We start from the raw sequence: 22,068 nt of genomic DNA, 5'->3' as shown, positions 1-22,068 counted from the left end.
ACGCACCCAGATGGCAGCAAAGACTTTAAATGCTGCAGACTTCCTCATGTGATCATAATGCATATCATTATGTATCAGCAATGAAAATACCACCTGAAGTAATCCATCCATCATCCACCCATTCATCCATCTGCTCATCTAATTCATGGTTGAGCTGGAGCCTATCCCATAATGTGTTTTTCTAAAGTTATGTCACTACACTGTAATGTGAGACATTTTATTGCCTCAGCATCTTTGCATCGTACTGAAAATAAAGTGGTTGTGAATGTTGGTGGATTATTGTTTTTACTGTTGCTGGTTTGACATTGAACACCTCAGGCTTTCTCCTAGCAGGATTGCAATGAATGGTCACTGGGACAAAGTACTCCGTGGTGTTGTCTTTGAGCTAGAAACCTTTTCCTCCTGGACAACTCCATAGTTGCATTGCTGGAGGAAGAAAGAGCACTGAAGCTCTCACTTGTATTGTTATATTTTCCCAAAGTCACTGGTGGGAAGTGTTTATGGTTTTATCACAGTGATATCAGTGGCTTTCTTGGCCTAAGAACACACCTCCGTATGTGTCTCATATCACTGTACTTCCAAAGGCACAAGCACAGGCTTGTACTTAGGGATTGCACGAAAGAGTAGGATGAAATATATATATTTCTATATCTACATTTCTGTAGGCAAATGGTTACAATAATTACAATACTTAAATTAATGCAAACATAAAATATTATTAGAGATAAAATTTGTCATTTAAATATATCTTTTACAGATCAAGCAAATTAATCAATAGCAATAATTACTTATTAATTGATAATTTTAGGAAAAGATAAAAGTGCCTAAAAGACCTTCAGCGTTTTTTTTTTTGTTTTTTTTTTAAAACTCCTAAAACAAAATCCATCTTTTCTTTCACCAGAAAAACGGCAGCTGTGCATCCATACTTACATTAGTGTTAGTGTTCAAAGCCCAAATCCCTCATATTTTCTATATTTTCATACATTGTAATATTTTGTACCACTGAACATAAAAAAATGAGTCTCCTTTCTTTTTTTCTCCCTCTCAAAAAAACCCCACTCTTCTCTTATTTACTGTGGAATTGAGGCCACACAGTGGCATTATATCCACTGACAGTAAACAGAGAGATTGTCCATTACCTGGCCACAATGGCCCAGCTGGTTTCTGGCTGAAAATATATTTTTACAAGTATTTTTTTTTACAGCCCGCTAATAAGAATGTTGCCAGCTGTGATATTTGTGGGAAGACAGTCTGCTACAGTCATAATACCACAAATCTGATCAAATATAATCAGAAGAAAGGGCACAGCAAACTGTTACCAAGCAGAGAGCAAGAAGAAGCCACAGGACCAAAATGAATTTAATTTAAATTCAGTAATTTATATTTCTAAGAAATAAAAGAATATCGAGGGCTGAATGGGAAACTACTGCAATCACTTATCAGATAGTTTGCAATGACACGTTTCATTTTTGCATGTCAACCATCTCTAATTTCATCCTGTTATTTTAATCTCTGTTCGGTCAATCAAAGGCTTCATCAGCGCAAACTAACATTTGTAATAACTAACCAGATATATCAGTTGGCACCAGATATAAACCAACAGTGTTGGCTAAAGGTAAGTGTTAAAAGAGGGGGAAAGGAAAGAAAGAAAACCAGTAAGCACTGAGGAAACTGACGAGTACATTTTAATTACCAATAAATTAAAAACCCTCAGACCCCTGCAGCATTGCGTTTAGTTTAAAAAACCCTCCTGACTATACCCCACTGAAAAGCAATTTGATCCTGTTGTATTCAATATAATGTGAGACTAGCCACTGATGGGGGGACTTTGGAGCTGACTTTAACTAGTGTGCACTTGTACTGCCTCTGTGAATGTCTGATAATCAGGCAAATTATCAGACATTGTTGTTTCCTCTGCACCACGTCAGATTCGCATACACTAAATGCTGCTAGTCATGACTCTGACATATTCTTGCCTTTTGCTCTACCCCTGATGAGTCCACTCAGAAATGGCTCTTCCTCAGTGAGCACCTATGGAAGTAAGCGATGTAAGCCACATGCAGAATTATACAAATAAAATTGTTGGGCATCACACATTTTTAAATGGGAATCCATCCATCTTCTGCCATATGTCCAGGTTTGGGTAGCAGGTGCAGCAGCCTAAGCAGAGACTTGCAGACTTCCCTCTTGAAGCACTTCACCTAGAAGGCATCCAGGTGACAGTCTAGTCAGATGCCTAAACCACCTCACCTGGTTTCTTTTGATATGGAGTAGTGGCTCCATTCTGATCCCTTCTGCAATGACCCACCTCCTCACGAGTCCAGCCATGCCATACCATGGCTAAGTTTAAAATTAAAATATAAAATTCTCAAATAGAATTTGTAAAAAAAAAAAAAAAAAAAGTGTCCTGCAAAAAGGGCGTTTGTCAGAGGCCAAAGTAAGAGGCCAAAAGAGTGTTTGAGCTCTAATTAGGTCTATCTTTGCTCATCCCCTGCTGGCCAATTCAAAGAATGCAGGTTTATGGCCCTTCTGCACTGAGCACACTTCTCAGACCCAGAAGTGTCCATAACCTTTGTTCTTTGTGTAAACGCTAAAAATCAGTGTTTCATTATAGCAGTCTGGTGAGCTAACTGATTAATTATTTAACTAATTAACAGTACACAGTGTTAACATCACACTACCTAGAAAGCTTACCTGTAAATATGTATGGAGGGTGACCTGAACAGTGTGCATTGCACTCTACCATCTACCATCTGCCTCATCAATCTTTGACTGCCTTCCTCCACTATACCCCCCCCCTTCTCTCTCTCTCTCTGGGGCATTTTATGATCAAGTGATTGTTTAAATTCAGATTAAACATTGTAGATGCAGGTGTTTCTGTATAGAGAGATGCGCTACTTGTAATTTCAATTACACCATTACATGTGAAAATTATATTTACAAGCCTCGCCTGCTCAGTCCCATTTAGTTATACATGGCTCATCTTTTGATGCATTTACTTGCAGCTGATGTCAATTATTATTCATGAAACCTTGGAAAGCTAAGATTTGTAATTGTTATTCTGCAACCTACAGACAGAATCCTTTATAGGTGATTGATTTGCTCACTTCACAGGAAACATTTGGACCTTTCTTAGTGGTAAAAGGACAGATGTTACTAATAACAGCAATGACCTATTCAACTGTTCCAGCACATGTTTTTCACATTAGACTTTGAGTAGGGGAGGCACAGGTGTATTAATGAGGCCTCGCTACATTTGCTTTTGAGGCTTACTGGGTCAATTAGTGGAACTTTGCCATCATTGGTTACAGCTGTGCTTTATATCTTTTACTGAAGAACAAGCACGCTGAAAAATCCAAACTGTAATAACTGTATTGTTTTCCCTAGTGATGTTGACAAGAGGATATTTAGATCTAGATTGTGAAGAGCAATGAAAACACAGCAAGGATACACTCTGTATGATGTGGCTCCAAAATGACTTGGTATTTGTCTGTTATTTGTTGCCAATAGCTACATGTAATACTGCATTCAATTACTTAGTCTTGTAGCTTTGGGTGAGTCGCAAGATGCACAAACTGCCATCATATAAATGACTGCAACTCAGAGACAGACTCCAAAACCTAATTATGTCAATCACTTACACTCATGGTTACACAGTCACTTACACTGCTCAGTAAATACTTTGCATCATTGTCTCCCAGAAACCTTTCTGGGTGATGTCCGCAGAGCACTATTTATGTGTAACATCTATGCCAACTAAGTGGATTTGTGCTGGAATATTCTGACTAATACATGATGATTTCATTAAAACTATTTTAAGTTTAAGTTGATCTAATCATGGTTTTTAGATGGAGCTTCTTTATTAAATGGCAAACTCTCGCTTGACATCCAGCAACATCCTTGAATTTACTAACTAATCAAAATTCAGTTCAGGATATGTTCATTTCCTTTTTAAGAATCATGTAGCCCGAAGCAGCCTTTGAGACATTTTCTTTATTTATCCTGAATAAAATCTTTTCAACACAGAGTAAAAAGCGATGCCCTTCATGTAAGTTCAATTAAATGCTTTTTTTCCTCCTTTTCATTTTACCTAGTTTTGTTGCCATTTCAAATGAAACTGCCATTAATACTTTGACTGCTTTACCTTAGGCAGTTTTTGTGACATACTTTTCACATTGACCTGTTGGATTAATGCCAAGGAATAAAAATAAGCCCCATAAATGTCCTCAATTCTTTATTTCACTTGGTTTTTGCTTGGTAGTTTAGGGATATGGTTAGATTATTATTAGGAGAATTCATGAGATTTAAGGCCTGTACTTATCGATTTACAGATCCTTCTTTGATGCATCAGTAGCTTTAATAGCACTTTTTTTTTTTACATAAACCAGGAGAATATGATACATCCAATCAAACATTTCTCTGGAATGAAAGGTCAACCTACTTTAGGAGGATCACATGGATTAAGCAACAGTAATTATACCAGTTAAATTGTCTTTGTTATAGCAAGAGACTTTTACATGAGGAAACGTCCCGACTGCATGCCAAACTGTCCCTTCAAAGCATATGTTACACTGCTGTAGCCCATTTTCTGCTGTAACCGAGAACAAACACCAAAAACAACAACAAAAATAACCTTTGACAGTCCCTAACATATTAATAGTACCACTATAACAATCGAAAAATACGGCTGGGGGCTGAGAGGCAAACAAAATTACTTAAAAGAGTAAGATGTGCAGTGGAATAGAACAAAACTAAAAAACACTAATTTGGAGCAAAATGGGATATTTGTTGGATTTCTTTCTTAAGTACAAATTCTTGGAAAGAGCTCATGTGTCCATTAGTCATGTGAATGATAAAATGCATTATGGCTGCTTTCATCTTCCTTATCTGATTGTGTTTGTTTTGTGACTGTAGTGTCTTTGAGTTTTAATCTGTCTGTGCATGGTCCCACATTTCCATATTGGAGTGACTGGGTGCAGCTGTAGTGTGTTAGACCAGTTCTAATAAGCAGGGCGCAGCAAGTCCCGGATCATAGGCTTTAGATAATTGTCTCCTTCCTATGCGGGTGTCCAATGAAGTAGAAAAGCTGCAGCACAAAGTGGGTGACCCATGAGTGAACAAACAAACATACACACCCACAAATGCTGTCAAATATGCGATGGTATAAAGCTTACTAATACAGCCCGACATTCAGTCACGTAAGCTATTCAAACCGGATGAAAGAATAAGGGAATTAAAGGTTTACAGTTGAGAGAACACACACGTCTGATCCATTTCATTCACTAACTGTTCAGATGTTCCAAATTGTACTTTAGGTTTAGTTTAGAGTCTCTGAAGGCACATCGGAGTCATCTAATTAATATGTAGAAATGCTAAGTCAAAATTTATAGCTGACTTTACTGTTAGCTTGACTTTTTCTTAAGGGTCAGATTATGAGCCGTACCATGAAGTAACAGTACGGCCTCATCTAAAGAAAAAAAAAAACACACTACAGATGTGATGATTGCTTTGAGACTGTTGATGGAGAAGTATCGAGAAGGCCAGAGGATGTTGCAGTGCAGAGAGAAACTATGATGCATGACGAAGTCAGGAGTGCCAAAGAAGTATGTGAAGATGGTGTGGGACATGTATGAGTACAGCAAGGCAGTCATGAAGTGTGCGGTAAGGGTGGGGGTGGGATTACATCAGGGATCAGATCTGCACTCCTTTATTTGCAATAGTGATGGACAGGTTCACAGATGAGGTCTCTGTGGATTATAATGTTTGCAGATGACACTGTGATATGTGCTGAGAGCATTGAGCAGGTGGAAGAGAGGCTGGAGAGGTGGAGGTATGCTCTGGAAAGAAGACAGAATACAGATGAATGAGAAGGAGACAGGTGGAAATATGAACGTCTAAGGAGAAGCTGTAGTAAAAGTGGATGGGGCCAACCATTGAAAGCAACAGACATTACACAATAGAGATGAAGAAGAGAGTGCAGGTGGGGTAGAGTGGATGGAGGTGAGTGTCAGGGATTATAGTGAAGGCTTAGGAGTTGGTAGTGAGACCTGCTGGTCAGAAAAACTAATAGGAAGCAAACCCTGACAAGCTCTTGAATTTAGATTATGTATGAGTCATTTCCAGTCAGCCAGTCTGCCAAACTGACTGTCTAATTGACGAAAGCAACGGACTCATTTTTTGGTTTTGGTTTTCAGGCTTTCCGCTGCATTTTTTTCTCTGACTTTGTCTTTAACACTGCCCCTCTTTTTCTCAGTCAGTTTCCCCTTCTGTTTCATTTCCTCCCCTGCTCTTCCATCTCTCCCCCATCATTTTTCAGTCTGTTTTTCTGTCGGATATTCCCTGCTGCCCCACAATCCATCAGTGTGAGCGTGACTGAATTGAACCGTTGACATTTCTAAAGTTGACAAATGTCCTACTAAAATAACATGGAATCATTCAGCCTTTCACCCACACGAGACCACTTTTTTCCCCACTCTCACACATTTGCTTCTCCTCTCATACAAAAACCACTGTACACAACAGATTACACCTCGGAGGGTTCATTATGTGCATATTAGAAAAAGTGCTAACACAGTTGCTTTCTTGTGTAACAGTCATTATCCTCCTGATTACATTGGACCGGTGAAAGCGTTCACCCGTGTGAATTCGCTCACTAGCTCACCAGTGTAATAAGGTAGGTAATAATATGACATATATTATTCTGATAAATCCCTACAAAACCAGCCATTTAAAACACATTCTCAGTCGCTGAAACGTTCAGGTGCTTTGAACGGTAAGTAAATAATTTGTACAGTTCAAATTTTGGCACATCTAATAAGGATTTAATTTTTGTATTTATTATTTTATTAGTAGCAGTAATTGTAGTAGTATTAGTAGTAATATTGTAGTTATAGTAGACCATGTAGTCAATGAAAAACCTAGACACCAAAAATCCAAGTTTACATCTTAACAACTTTATTTTTGCGTTCAATTGATCGTTTATTGGTTGCAAATTTTCTTATTTCAGAAAGGAAATCAGAAAATCTTGATTTTTTTCACTATTTCATGTTAGCAGACAATCCACACAGCGCCACCAGACAAGACTGCTGTTAGGACCAAATGGAATATAACCAAGTACATTTACTCAAGTAATTTACAGATGTGTACTTTATTTAAATATTTCTAATACTACTTTCTGCTTTTACTTAAATGCTTACTCAAGTTTCTACATATTTTAAAGCTTTATTTTGTTATTCATTTTCAAATTAACTTGCATTAACATAACTCAAGCTATCAAGCATCCAATAATCCAATAATATAACATGTATGATTCTGAAAACTGCCATCCTGAGAATGTTTCCCATACGTACTTTGAATATATTTTAGTTATGCAACTTCTGCTTTACTTCAGTAGGTTTGTAACTTGTGTATAAGTTAAATCTCTAAATACATTGGAAAACTATAAAAACTGTTATCCAACATGTATATAAAATGATGCCCAGTGTTCCCCGTGTTCTTTGTTCTTCTGCCACAGCATTTAATAAATCCTAGAAACGCCTCTGTACAGGCCTTTAAGTTCAAGTCGTTCATTTACACACATTTAGAGAAACAAGCAATAGCGACACTGAGAAAAGTGACACTGACAGTGGCACGGTGACATCTAGTGGTGAATGATGGTTTGACAAAGGGTCTAAATAAGAATTTAAGTGCTCTTTAGGATGAATGTAGTTCCATCAGCAAAAAAGAATACTTACAATACTCTACTGCCAGATTATTATTGACATTACAATAAAAAATACACTCTATATGTTCCAATTTCTGGTCTGACCTTAACACACAGAGTATGGTTTTGTTAGCCAGAAAAATAAATTCCAATCTTTCACACCCATGTATAAAGAGCTCTCTGTTTCAGCTTGATGGCAAATAATTTGCCAATCTGCCTCCTGGCCAGGCTTTTGGATTTCAGTCTCAACTCGTTAGCATGTTTGGCCTGAGAACCAGGATTTACAAATTCTTCTTGCATCGAATTGGCTCTTAGGCCAGGACACCTACGTCACCCAGAATCCCCAGGAGTGGCCATTACTCAAAACTATTCATACAACATAGATGCTCGGTAGAATGGGAAAATGATTTCAACATTGCTGAGAGTGAACAGCTGCAACCTTCTGCTGCTGGACGATGACAGATTTCCTTTCCTCTCTTTATCTCGCTCACTTCCTTTTGCGTTACTCTCTCTTCTCTAATTTTGTCAGTTTGATGTCGCTTTTCTTTCACTTCTCGCATTTGGCTTGTTTTTCCCGACCCTGACTTCTAACTTTAGCCTTTTTCCCCCTTCACTTTACTGCGATTTCTTACCCCTCTTTACACACATACACAAACACACATACTGTACATACACAATTACACACAAGGGAACCCGACTCTGAAAATACACCTCCAAGAATAATGGCTAAGGAATTTTATTAGGGCCCTTTCACATTTCATGTGGAAAAGAATTCTAACATGCTGTTCGCTAACATAGTGTGTGTAGCACTCGGTCTGTATGTATGGTTATTTCGTCCAAATGTCACCAGGAGAGTGGATATACAGAAAATATGCTCTAGAGCTGTCACTTGTAAGGAAATGTCACAGTCAGAAGTGGAATTTCTGTTATTTTAAGGCTTGAAAATTAGCATTTAGCGTGAGCTTCTCCCGTTGCAGAATTTTGCTCATGACAAGCTGCGGTGTCTCTAAACAACCAAAGAAATGTGGAAACCAACGGGTATATGGAGAAGCGTGGAGATTGAATGACCTGTGGCATTCACTGGGGGGAAAAAAGAAAGAGAAAAAATTGGGAGGTTGTGTGCTCGAATGCACCCTCGAGTGAGAACACACATGAACTCACTATACAAAAACCACCATATAGGGTATAAATTTGAGAGAATTTAACTCCTCCTCTTGCTTGTCTGTGTTTGTGAATGCACATGTCAGTGTGTGAACATGCATGTGCGTGTACTCTCACTCTCTCTGTCTGCATGTACCGGTGTGTGTATGTGTGTGTTTTAGAGGAGCCACATCTGGAAACAATAGAGAAGGAGATGCTGTCACTTTCCCTTTACCTCAGGCTTTCGAGTGTGTTCTTAAAGAAACACTCAGTTCACTCACAGTAAATTACAGGAAGGCAATCTGAGCTTCAGACTTAGATATTTGGACTCTCTCGCTTGCCGACGCACACACAGATGCTCTCGGGCACATACACACACTCATTCAGACAGTCTAACATGCCCAGAATTAATCAGTTTCTCCAGATGTAATTTTACCCCTGCACCAGTAAATTGCAGCCTTGCTTGTATTAAGTGTAATTGTAAAGCCAAATTACAGCTAATTTTGAAGTGAGAGTCTGTGTGTGCTTCTGCAAATACTCCTGTGTGTGCTGTAAACGTGTGCGTGTGTTGGAGGGGTTGAAAGTTCATAGCTGATACGATGTGATTGATGGTAAAGTCGTGTTTACACAGCATAATCACCATGTTTACACTGTGGATTCAAATGGAATTTAGTGGATATAGAGCATTACTTATCCTAACCCAGAGTGAACGTTAAAAAGAAACGCAAACTCGATAAAAGACCTAATAGGGTTGCGTGCCGGCAAATAATTGCGCAAATTGTAAATGCACTTGTGTCTGAAAGACCATTAAAATTGAATTTGCCTCATTAGACAAGAGGTGGCAGCATTGTTCAACCCAGTAAGTAAACACATCCCAGAGGACGTGCAAGGATGTTACACTGCATGGGCCAAAAGCAAAACAGTAAAGCCGTTATCCATGGGTTCACTCATTCACACTACTTTTAAGTGGCCTTTATGAGTCATGGATTGTCTGTTTGGTTATACAAAACTACAATTTTATATGATAACAATCTTACATTTTAAATGTCTTACCATTACAATAGTATGCTCACTAACTGCACTCTATGACCAAACTCTACTCTTCTGTACATAATACTTACTTTTTTTTAGTTAATTTATTCACAACAGACAGGAAAGCATTTTTCAGTCACCTCAAATATAAAATTCTGCTTTGGCAATTCGAGTGATGACGATTTGAAAATAGGAAATATTTACCGTTTTACTTATTTTGTGACATTTGTCTGTAATTTGAGTATCTTTGTGTTCAGGTAAAGGTTTACCTTTAAGCTTTAAAGAAACTGGAGGGCAATTTTCATTTTTTCTCCCAATGTGCAACGAAAAATGTCACTACAATGAAATCAACACTCATCAAAGTCAGAGGCACACATATAACCCCGTCAGCATGTCAGAAAACAATTTTTTTTATTCTTCTGATACAAAACTGTTTTAAATAACAAACACATTTTAAAATTTGTTGTCATTTTTTTTTACAAGGATAAATTAGCAATTTCATTATAAAACATTGACGATATTGACTTTTCTACACAGGGGTCAGTCCAGACCTTAAAGGCTGCGATCAGTGCTGGTGAACTGACTTCGGCAGTCATTCATATCTGGGTTTCTGGCAAACATTTAACAAATCGGTATAATCAGTGGTTCTCAATCTTTATTAAGCTTGACACATACGCACTGGGTTTCAAGGCACATTCTGTGATTGTTTGGAAATGTTACCTGAAGCTCAGTGTGGTCATAGGGTAGACGGCCAAAACATTCACAGGGAAACTACATTAGCTCAGAGGGGAGGTGGTCAGAGGTTAATTTAATTCACTTTGAGTGAATGTAATGTTTGTTTGACTTTGGAAATGTAATAAATGTGCCAGGCTACGCTGGTTTAAGAAACACTTTCTTGAGGGGGTTCTAGGTTTCACCACAACCATTAAAAGTTGTCTCTTAATGTTAAAAAATGGCTCATATTTAACATATTTTGGGGCAATTGAATCCCCACAATGATTTTCTGTCCAATTCCAAACATGTAACAAGCAAGCCAAAAACAGGGGTACGTGTGAGGCACTACAGTTACAGAGGACACACAGGAAGACAAAGCTCCAGGTCTTATACATTTCAACTGTTTGAAACAGACATTTCCTTATTCTTCTCAAATATGGAAGGCAAAATGTGACAGATATCACATATACTACAGATATAAAGGCTCGCAGAAATGCAAGAATGTTGCTGGGAAGATTGTCATGCAAATATACGGGACACAGGAGAAATTTCAGAAGTTGTTAAATACAGCTCCAATCCAATTTGAGAGACAATAACTTGTTTTAGTCATCCATGAAAATGTGAAATGAGCAATAATCTCTTCCTATGAGGGTTTGATTGTCTGGGAAATTAGCCTTATAAAAAACACAGTCTAGGCAGAGAGAGAGAGAGAGAGAGACATGATGTGACATTTATAGAGAAAGAAAATATACACACCAACAGACCAGAAAAGAAAAGCACACAAAAGAAGATGTTTGATTCCTGATACTGACCAAAATATAGTCATAAGTGAGCTGATGAAGAAGATTTGTGGACAGAGAACCATGAGTACACTTCATGTACAAAGGTTTTAGACACTTTAGATGTTCAGATGAATAGTAATGTCAAAATATCATGTCAAGCATTTACTGGTCCTACATTCAATCTGCAGCAGCACAACGAGAATCAGGAAGGACTCTCATCAGTGGCTAAAAGAATTGCTCTAACCTCCACATATCTGTGCCATTCAGGGATAATGTGATTAAACAGGAGGAATAAAAAAATTAAAATCCATCTAAGGACTCAGGTATGACACGTACCTTCATGCAGCATATACTGGGCGTAACTATACTTATGACAACTGGTGCTGTTTTAGCCCACAAATATGCCCCTTTGGGGCCCATGTGGGGTCACTGCGGACCCGTAGAACCCACAAGGAGGTCAGTGCAGGTTTTTTGTAGGTACACCAACTATAGCTTGCCCACAAAAAAAACACATGGGGATTCAAAAGGGCAAATCTGCTATGGGCCCAATATAAGCTAGCCGTCATGGGCTACACCTGGGTTATTTTCTGGTCAGCCATCGCTGGGATACCCACAGAATTCCCTTTTTTGGGACCCAAAGGGGCAAATGTCCTATTGGCCCCACATGGGCTTACTTACATTTACCTCACATTGGGGGGGGGGGTGTTTTGTGGGCCACAGCGCGTAAAACTGCTGTGGGCCCTGCGTGGGCACACCCATATGGGGCCCGTGGAATAACCGTGGTTGCTCTGCCCACACAGTTTACCCACAGCTACAGTCCACAATTCACCCACTGTGGGTCCACACCTAATACAGACTGCTTGTCTTCACTTTACTTTTATTGCCAAACATTTTGACAGTGATATCTGTGTGAGCACATGCATGTCTCTGTGACGGCCCTTTGCTGTTGCGTAATGTGTATTATGGCAAGTGATTGTCTAATAACCTCAAATTCTCTAACCGTTACCCTGCCATAGAGACAATATTTGGGTAAGAACAGAGGGAATAATTTAATTTCCTGAATTTCATGGCGACTCAAGAGCATATACGGATTTCCAGGAAAACCATACACATCACTGGAAGTTAGCCGAGCTCCTCGTAGAAAAGCACAAATTCCTTCATTTCCCAGGACATCTTAGCACTTACAAATTTATGGGGCAATAAAAGTCACAACTGGTATTACCAGGATTCATTGTGGTGTGGTGACTACCTCAAAATGTTTTTTTTTTCTTTGCACCTATATCTGACCAAACTCTCCCCATCAATGAGGCTGTGCATATAAATGTGTTGTATAATGATTCACTTTCAGTCTTACCAATGCTTTCCCAACCCTTCACATATTATATCTCTATAGTGCATAAAACAGCTTAGAGCTGGTTTCCCAAAAATTCTGAGAATAAAATTAACTGTTCTCTTGAACTGAAAAAAGTATAGTTCCCCAAAAAAGCAGAAAAATATAACCAAACTGTGGCTATAAGGCAGTGTATCAGATTCTCAGTACACTTTGTCTGATACGCTCAATGTGGAGGGGGTTTTAAAGGTATCGGGTGCTTCTTGGAAACTTCAGCCCACACCTAGATGATACCTGCTCCAGTGTAAAATTTAAAACTTGAAGGAGACCCTAAAAGGACACAATGGCGTTAGGGTTATTTGTATTCAGCAGGTTCAGTCTCTTCTGCTGAGGCTCTGGAGAAAAGAGAGACAGAGAGGTAGACGTGGTGCTGTACAGCTTATTGGTGTCCGGTCTGCATGATGATGCTTTAGTTCTGCCTTTTCCATCTCTCTTTTTCCTTAATTTGTTTTGCTTTCTCCAGCTCTCTGAGCAAAGGAAGTCTATCAAGGTAGAGAGGCTATTGTTGCTACTAATGTATGACTCTCATCTTGTCTCCTTCATAGAGGCACATGGTCAAGGACTGTCTTTACTTTGATGATGCAATTACATCCAGAGGCTGTTTTGGTGATATTCCTGCAACGTTCCTGTGCCACATTTGCAATCTCCGTCTCATCTATTGATTATCTGACCTCCTTCATTCGTCAGAGTGAGTTTCTGTACATGAGAGAGAAACAAGCAGAACTCCATTCCTGTCCATTCTCTCCTTCTTTCTCCTCAGACCACCGTCTCATTGCCTTTCCCTGGTTTGATCCAGCTCTCGCCCGGTGCCCTCTTGCCACCTCGGCTCGCTCTGCTGTCCCTGAGCAGGCGCGCAGAGCAGCGCTGCCAGGTGTGGAGGGTTTTTGCTGACCAGATCCACATGCCCGACGTGATGCCCACAAGCAGTGACATGAAGATTCGAAGCATCTCTGATGCCACATATGAGTCCTGGGTGCTGGCTCTGAACTCCCCCCAGTTAGAGAGTTGGTAAAGATAACAGCCAATAACGGTGGATGCTGGAACGGTGTAAAGAACAGAAAACACTCCAATCTTCACCATTAAACGCTCCAGCTTGTCTGTTTTGGCACCGTCCTTCTGCAGATTGGAGCGAATCTTGAAAAGAGCCACAAGGCCAGCACAGATGAACAGAGTGCCTGAGGAGGAGGGAGGAGGACATGTGAGGACCACCAGATTGAAAATTGTAATGAGAAACTGAGTATGTTAAAGAAACGCTGAGGAAGAAGAACAAAGTAGAAAATAAGGAAACCCAATATAAGCAGATGAATGAATACCAATATTATGCTTTAATTACCTATAAGCAGGTACGTGGCCAGTGGTGCAACCACAAAGCCTGTGAGTGCTTCCTGCTGCTGGTTGCCAACATAGCAGAGCCCAGTCAGGTCATCTGCATCCACCAGTCTCATGATGAGGATGACAATGGTTTTAACTGCTGGAATGGCCCATGCAGCTATGTGGAAATAGGAGCTGTGCATTTCTATAGCCTCATGGCCCCACTTTAGTCCTGCAGCCAAGAACCAGGTGAGGGTCAGGATTACCCACCTGGAAGAGAGAGCAGACAAAGGAGCGATATAAGCAACACATTTTCCTCATGGGTACACTTATCAGATTATCTTTTTCTTTTTATAGTGAATAGAAATCCTCTGTTTCTAGAAACTAAGATACTTAGAAAAAACCATAGGCTCCTGATTACTGTTGGAACGACACATAATTTTTCGTTTATGTAACTTTTTCATAACCAATCAGGTGGACATGGCCAGTCCTCAATTATAATTAAGTTATCCTGACACCGGCTAGCCATGAGTTGCATAATAGAGGGTTATGATCATATTTTAGGAGAGAGTGAAGTCATTGGTCTCTTGCTTTTCCAAATAGGGAAGAGTGTAGGCAAACAGGAAAGCAGGGCCCAAGCAAAAAGGAAGAAAAACAGCTGTAACAGCAGTGTTTCCAGTGCAGGACAGATTTAAGAAGTGTCACTTTTACCTTTGCATGTGTCGGAAATGAACCCAAATGGTACATGGGTTATGAGACAGGGCAGTAAGACTTTAAGGAAAACAGGATGCAAGTCTCATATTCCAATTGTTCTAGCAAAAGGCATTCCCAGCTGCTGATGACAATGATTAAACTGGGGAAAAGAGATGAAGGATTTATAAAAACTCAGTGTTTATTTGCACTAACCAGAGAGAGGACGCCATGCCAAAGAAATAAAGGAGGAGGAAGACTATGGAACAGCCGGTGCTCTTTAATCCTTCTTGTACCAGAATTGGCACTGCTGCAGCATCCAGATCGCAGGAAACACGTTCCCTCCCAAGAGTCAGTCGTACCTGTTAAATGACATAGAACAGAAAGGGAAAAGAGGTGAGGCTGAATTAATCCCAGAATAAAGTAAAAAGAGAACGAATCGTCTTTCTTTCTAAATGCAGAGAGGCAGAACTGGAGATTACTGAATTATCTCAATGCAGTGATGAATCAAAAAGTGCTTTTAGTATTTAATCACTGATGTAACATTTTGAAAACTCAAAAACAAACTACTCTTGTTGGATTATGTTCAACTGCTGGCCCTGGTACTCTACAACATTTTTATAAAATATAAAAAATAATCAATATGCAAAAACTGGTCCATAAGGTGCTCATCTGATTATTTTTGATGAAACAGCTTTATTGATTCGCTCACAACAAGTGAAATTAAATAGATCGAAATTAATACTAAACCTCCTGCTTACCAGGTAGGCTACGCTGTACAGGTTACAGCACATGGAGAGAAAGATGATGGGCCTCTCTGGGTAGGAGAAACGCTGAGAATCCAAGAGAAAGGTCAGGACTGTCAGAGTGGTTGAGAGGAAGCACAGCACAGCCCACACTGCCATCCACGCATCCGTGAACACTTTGGCCCCTCGCCTGTAGAGCCCGCTGTCGTAGCCGCACTGCAGCGTACAGCTTTCAGTCTGTTTAAGCCAAGTATATTGGTCAGGTGCAGATCCCAGGGCGTGACACTCCTCTTGGTGGGGAGGATGGCGGACGGGCTGGTATGGAGGGTCTTCATCCCCTGGACCCTCCATACACATGTGGTTGTGGTCGTTTTGAGGTGGGAAGAGGCTGCAATTGAGCTCCTGGGCAGAAAACATAATGGGTAATGTCAGTAATGGATTTAAACGTTTCTTGGTTTTCCACATTGCTAAACTATATCCTGAACTCGTATTTTTTTAAGACATGCATGATGTCTTTGATGATGATACGACTCACCTCAGGCCATATGAAGCCAAACTCGTGGAGCACGGGGAGGCATTTTTTCTTGACCGACAGACACATGCTGCCACATGGACCAATAGGGATGGGAACCTTGTCTGTGCACATTGGCACATAAACTGAGCACAAGAAGAACTGTTGGAAAATGGAGATAAAGAAATACATGTTTAACATTTGATCCTTTGTGAATGTAATCAAGTTTGGCAAACTATGCATTCTGTGATGAGATTTAAAATCATGGAGCAGAGAGTGACTGCAAAGCCACTTTTGAGAGAAAAAGCAATGTCACACGGACAATATATTAGTCTAATACTAATATACCGGCACATATGCGCTTCTCTTTGGGGAGATTGTTCACAATACTCTCATCGATGTCTGCAGTTGTGTTAGGGAACCACAGCCAAGTAGGTGCAGGGTCAAGTTGTGTCTAATTTGTCAAACACATTGCCGGAAGTTCAGGAACAATGGCCACTCATCATTTTCCTGTTCAGCACAACTCTAACATAAGGTATGGGCAGAAAAATGAAGGACAACCAACATAAAGCTTCTTACTTAAGGTAATGGTCCATTACATGGCTGTCAGAAGTGCTTCAATAAGCCTTGGCACTGATTCTTCAAGTGGAGGCATGAAAACTACTCTTCTAAAGGACTTTCACTCATTAGTTGTTTTTAATGATGCTAATGGGGAATGCTGTCTAAAACATCTGTCCAGAATCTCCACAGATGTTCACCTGGGTTGGCACCAAGTGACTCTAAACCCACAGTATATTATTCAAATCATTTTCACACTAATCAAATTATTCAGATACCCTTTGTTCACATGAAAAGGCCAATACTATCAAGATAGAAGTGTTTCATCATAATATAAAGGGGATCCCTCGGAACAACTCTGAGTTGGAGTGACCCTTCCCTCCAAGGCCTCTGGCATGCCACACTTCAGAAGCAGGACAAAAGCTAATGCTCCACACCCAACAACAGTTACTAATTTATAAAATGAATACAAGTTGAACTGTAGTGAAATAAGAGCCAGCATGATATCATCTGTAAATGCTTGTTTATTTTCAACCACAATAATCATTATCATTCAACTTGGCCCTTTTATAGTCCAGCTCAAGTGGGCCTCTTTGGGGTCCGCCCGACAGTTCGAGAACCACGGCTCAAAAGGGGACAAGTGGACGCTAATGATGCCAGCAGCACTCCTCCCATAGAATTCTCAAAGCAGTGAACTCTGAAGGGCTTTTTCATCCTCTGTGCAGTATAAGGAATATATATGAATATGTATATATGAATATCAGACGTTTTTGCCCATTAAAAGCTGGCACTAGTATTGGCCCCAAACCCCACTAGCAGGCTCCAATTCATCTAGAGAAAGTGAAAGCAACAGTATACTTAAGCCAGTTTCAATTAAACACTGAAATTGCAGTAGGAGAGCAACAGTTATCCAATCTTATGTCATAATTTTTAAGACTTTGATCCACTTCAATCAAACTGTGAAACACAAGGTAAATTGTGTAATTTGTGTGGTGTATTTTAGAGGAGTGAAAACAGTGCTGTGGCCCTGCAGGCTTTCTGTATATTACAACTGGATTACAGCTGCTAACTGTACAGTACTCCCACATGTGGCTCCTCCAGCTACTTGCATATACGTCTCGCTATCCTGCTGCTTTTTCTGCTCCGACTTTCATTACATTGCATCACCTCGTCTATTAGCGGCTCTCTATTTTCACCTCTAATAAGGAATGCCACATCTTGAGTCAAGACAGAGAGAGTCAACACTAACCTGCTCCAAGGTTACGCATACAAATCCGTAACATCAAAAACAATCTGTGGTGATTACAGCAGTGAGGGCATGTGCCGTGTAATGCTGCATGATCCCCCTGATCTAAGCCTGAGTTTTATTCTGTCCCATGGCAATAGTTTTGAAATAGATATCTAAGTCAGTGTTATAAAGATAGTGAACAGTCTGGAGTCACATTTGACTGTGTGCAGACATTCTAGCAGCAGTGAGGGAAGAAGTACTCTGGGGTTACAGAGGGTAGCAATTTTAAGTGATTTCATGCATTTATAGTGAAATCTGTTTGAAGCCAGAAATTTGTACCAGGCTCATGATATGAAAACACACAGAAGCAAAAAGTGCATTTCACTCAGCTACCATGAGATAACGGAAACAAGCTCTAGGCACTTGGAGTGGTTAAAAAAATGTGCTGGAGTAAAAGGTTTGATGCTGTTTTTCCATTTGAAAAATATCAAAATATGTATTGGGCCACAGCAGGAACTACATGTTACAGAACTGCAGCCTTGATCCAGTTATAAACAAATCGCAGCTTGAACAGAGCCCAAATGAAACATGAATCCAACAAGGGTGTCAAGGTTGGGAAATAAATAATCAGGGAAATGTTATACAACTCTTAGTGTCTGTGAGAATTTACTGGCGGGGAAAAGTTAAAATTGTTGCCTCTGTGCACTGAAGCATGTTTGAGCTATAAACAAATTTAATATACATTGAATGATTGAGCTACTGTTCTGCTACATATCTACAAGCAGACAATGTTGACTTGTCTTCTGATAATGAATCAGCGACTCGTTACCACGGCAATATCAAAATCACTAATCTGAGTCTAAGAAAACGTCCTTTAAACTCTCAGCTTATTACACTGTTCCCTGCTCAGCATCTGGGTTATCATGTAGTTTCACTGGTCCGGCCCAAAGTGGCCTTTATGTGGCCAACAATGTAAAAATGAGTTTGACATCCCTGTTATAGAGTTTCTCACCAAAAACAGAGAATGTCTGTTCCTGAAATTTATTGAAAACCTGCCATCCTGAATAATTGTGACTTGATAAAATGCAGTCAACCCAAATGTTGTAATATTGTCTTGGTTTGACTAAAGCATTCAAAGAAGTTCATGAGACATACAACACATGTTATACTAATTCTCACGGTGAGCTCTGCATACTCAAGCGGTGACAGTAACCTCACATATTCTGGGTGTTTTCCCTGACTGTTGGTAACCTGAGTCCTGTCACTTCACTGCGAAAAGCTACTCCGGTTACTACTCAGGAAGCCTCCCATTAGAGCAAATGTTAAATGATATGGTTCCTCTTTCTCCTTTCTCCCTCTTTAGCATCTGTGTGTGTGTGAGAGAGAGAGAGAGAGAAACTGGGTTGTCAGCTAAACTCACTGGACAATTTACAACTGGAGGAGGACAGTTTGGCTTCATACTGCAGTTGCTTCTTGTTCTGTGTGGTTGTCTAGTACACACTGTATGCTTCTTAAGCAGTGTATTAATTTAACATGCCAAAATATTTTTTTACCCCTATTTCCCAACAGCTGCACACAGCAATAAGTCACTCTAAGGCTGTAATAAAATCACATGCCACTCCAGACAGGGCAGTGGACTTAAAATAAGGACAGAGGGGGGAAAAAGCACTTGGAAAGGTGTGGGCTTGATTTCATGTCAGTGTACGGGATGTCTAGACGATCTGGACATGCTTGCATGCCTTTGAAACTGGGCGTCTCTAAATAAAGGGAATAAAAGCAAATTATAGAAAAATGTAAACAACACTTGTCCACACTGAAACTTGTCATCTCTAAAAGAAATCTCTGATGTGCCACCAGCTGCTCCAATAATTGAAAATAAAATGACACATAATTGGTCCAATCTTTTTCTTTTTTCCTTACATGGTGCAGGAGTCAAACAAGCAGCATTTGTTTTATGACACTGAGGGCATCATTGTTAACAAGACAGTGCAGTATATAGCACTAAAGACTCAGCTGTTGCTGTGAGGGGCATGAACTCAGAATGTCAACAGACAGAGGGGGCATTTTTCAATGAATTTAGCATGACAGCCTGGCACAACAGGAAAGGAAGGAAGGCACGGAGCCCCCCACTCCCGCCCGATCCTCTTGACTTCGTGGGAATCAACCCATGTTATGGCCCTCATTATCACCGGGGCCATCAGTCTGATCAGTTCGCGGTGCTGCAGCTCTCTGTCATGCGCTTTGAGACAAACACACTGCTTTCTCTCTTTGACGCACGCAAATAAATATAGCAGAGATTCCAGACTGAGCCATGCTTTTTTTAGACCAGGCTTGTTCCTAAATTTGTGCACGTTAATGGTGTATTATTATCATCATTGTTATTATTATATTTGCATGCTGGTTATTCTACTTTGTTGTGATGCCTTGACATTAGTCGCTACGATTCGCATGGGTCCACTACCTTGAGTTGACTTGAGCAGCCGTACTGAATGAGCGGCGTGAACGTGGTCAGTTGCAGCTCTGCGTCCGACTGCAGCACGTTGCCGACCAGGTTGGGCATCTTGGTGACGTTGTAACCGAGACCCTGGCACATGCTGATCCGGATCGGGTCGCAGGTCATCTCCTCCACCTCATCGCCAAAAGCCCTGACCAAGCAGAGCGGAGCGACCAATCCGGATAAGAGAAGCACTGCTGACCCCGTGAGCGACACCATCATCCCGGGCATGGTCACCCTGATATTGAGCGGCTGCCCCTCTGTAAATGTTGCCACAGTTATTATCTCGTCAAACACAGTCGGGTTAAGTCGCCCTGGAACCTAGAGCGGCGTTTGTAGTCCAGCTGGAGCGGAGTGCGTGTTCGTCCGTGCGCTCTGGGAGCTACACAATCCCACTCTGAGCCATTCAATAGATTCAAATATCCTGAACGCAGCAGTGGATCATTGCGATATCAAAAGCGCGTGTTTTCAATTAAAATAACGTGCGCACTTGCAGTTTGAGAAACAAACAAAACTGCATCTTGATAAATCCTCAAGTCCTTCTTATAACGTCTCCAGTCAGTAACTCCGTGTGGGAAAGCGCAGCGGACCGACAAAACATACAGCGGGACTGATTTTATGCCTACTGCTTCCAAGCGTCCAGCATTAAACTTTATTGTGTCTGTGAAGGGAGACTATTTTCCTCGTCCAGAGAAAAGCCGACCAATCCAAGCACGGGAGTTGGGTTTCCCTGACCAACCCCTGGCCAGGTGGGCGGGATCCAAGAGAAAAATAGAAGAGCGAGCTTCATCCACTCCCCTCTCCCCTTTATACTCTCTACCCCCTCTCGCTCTTTCCTTCAGCATTTTGCCTTCTCCCGACTCATTTCCTTTTTCATGCTTTTCTTTTCTTTTCTCATTCTTCTCACTGTGTTTCCTCTCCGTTTCCCCTAAAAAGAAAATGAGAAGCATTCCCCAGCTAATTCTGACAATATCCAGAACGTGTATTTTGACCGGCTGATGTGGTCTACATATAATTTTATTAGCTGTATTTTTAGAAAATATGCATCTGAAAAGTAGATTTAGTGTTTGTGTGTGTGTGTGTGTGTGTGTGTGTGTGTGTGTGTGTGTGTGTAGGTGTGTGTGTGTGTTAGTGTGTGTGTGTTTATATTTAAAGTCCTTAATTGTCTTTTAAGGGCATCTGGCACGTCACCACAGGTTCCACTCCCCTTCTCTAAAGGTTTGTCAGCTCTAAGTGCTCATGACATTGTAATTGAAAATAGGGCCTTAAGTGATGCTGAAGCATTGGAAATCTGTTTTGCATTGCAGTGAATGCACATACTGGACAGGTTTTGTTTGCAAGTGGCACCCAGGGATAAGGTTTCTTTTTCTTTTTTTTTACAGCATGATACTAGCGGTGAAGAGTGTTGCTTTGGCTTTTCTGTGTTGTTAAGTGGCCTTGGGTGAGAAAGGGCTTGGATATGCTTGCAAATATTTTGGGAGAAGGGATGCTTGATGTGTGTGTTCTTCAAAGTAACGTGCAGAGTTATGACAGCTTAAAGAATATCCCAGATGTAATCTAACTCAGAAAATTCAGATGCAATTGCACATTAGCAGATATGCAGTACTCAGGCTTTTCTGCAAAGTTATGATTCTCTAGTTAAATTCCATCTATGTGCAAGGACTGCTGTAGTTCTGTCATTTAAATATGTACCACGTCCAAGCATTATTTATCAAGGTTCAGGAGTTAACCTATTGAAACAACTGAATACACACCCTTTCATGGACACAA

General features: G+C 40.4%; 1 protein-coding gene across 1 annotated transcript; it reads right to left on the bottom strand.

Annotated features, from left to right (window-relative positions):
* Nucleotides 1–10,268: 10,268 nt before the first annotated feature.
* On the bottom strand, nucleotides 10,269–20,969 carry fzd4 (frizzled class receptor 4). The gene is made up of 6 exons (XM_084951125.1): nucleotides 20,266–20,969; nucleotides 16,043–16,180; nucleotides 15,523–15,909; nucleotides 14,978–15,123; nucleotides 14,094–14,341; nucleotides 10,269–13,935 (listed from the first exon to the last, which is right to left on the bottom strand). Exons 1-6 carry the CDS (start codon nucleotides 20,527–20,529, stop codon nucleotides 13,517–13,519), a joined length of 1,602 nt encoding a protein of 533 aa, XP_084807251.1. The 5' UTR covers nucleotides 20,530–20,969; the 3' UTR covers nucleotides 10,269–13,516.
* Between the last annotated feature and the right edge of the window lie 1,099 nt (nucleotides 20,970–22,068).

This window comes from Perissodus microlepis, chromosome 14, assembly GCF_051167445.1.
Source record: "Perissodus microlepis isolate ML-2025 ecotype Zambia chromosome 14, ASM5116744v1, whole genome shotgun sequence".
NCBI classification, from domain to species: domain Eukaryota; kingdom Metazoa; phylum Chordata; class Actinopteri; order Cichliformes; family Cichlidae; genus Perissodus; species Perissodus microlepis.
The sequence above is the reverse complement of the archived record's forward strand: the minus strand, read 5'-3'. Positions and strand labels throughout refer to the sequence as shown.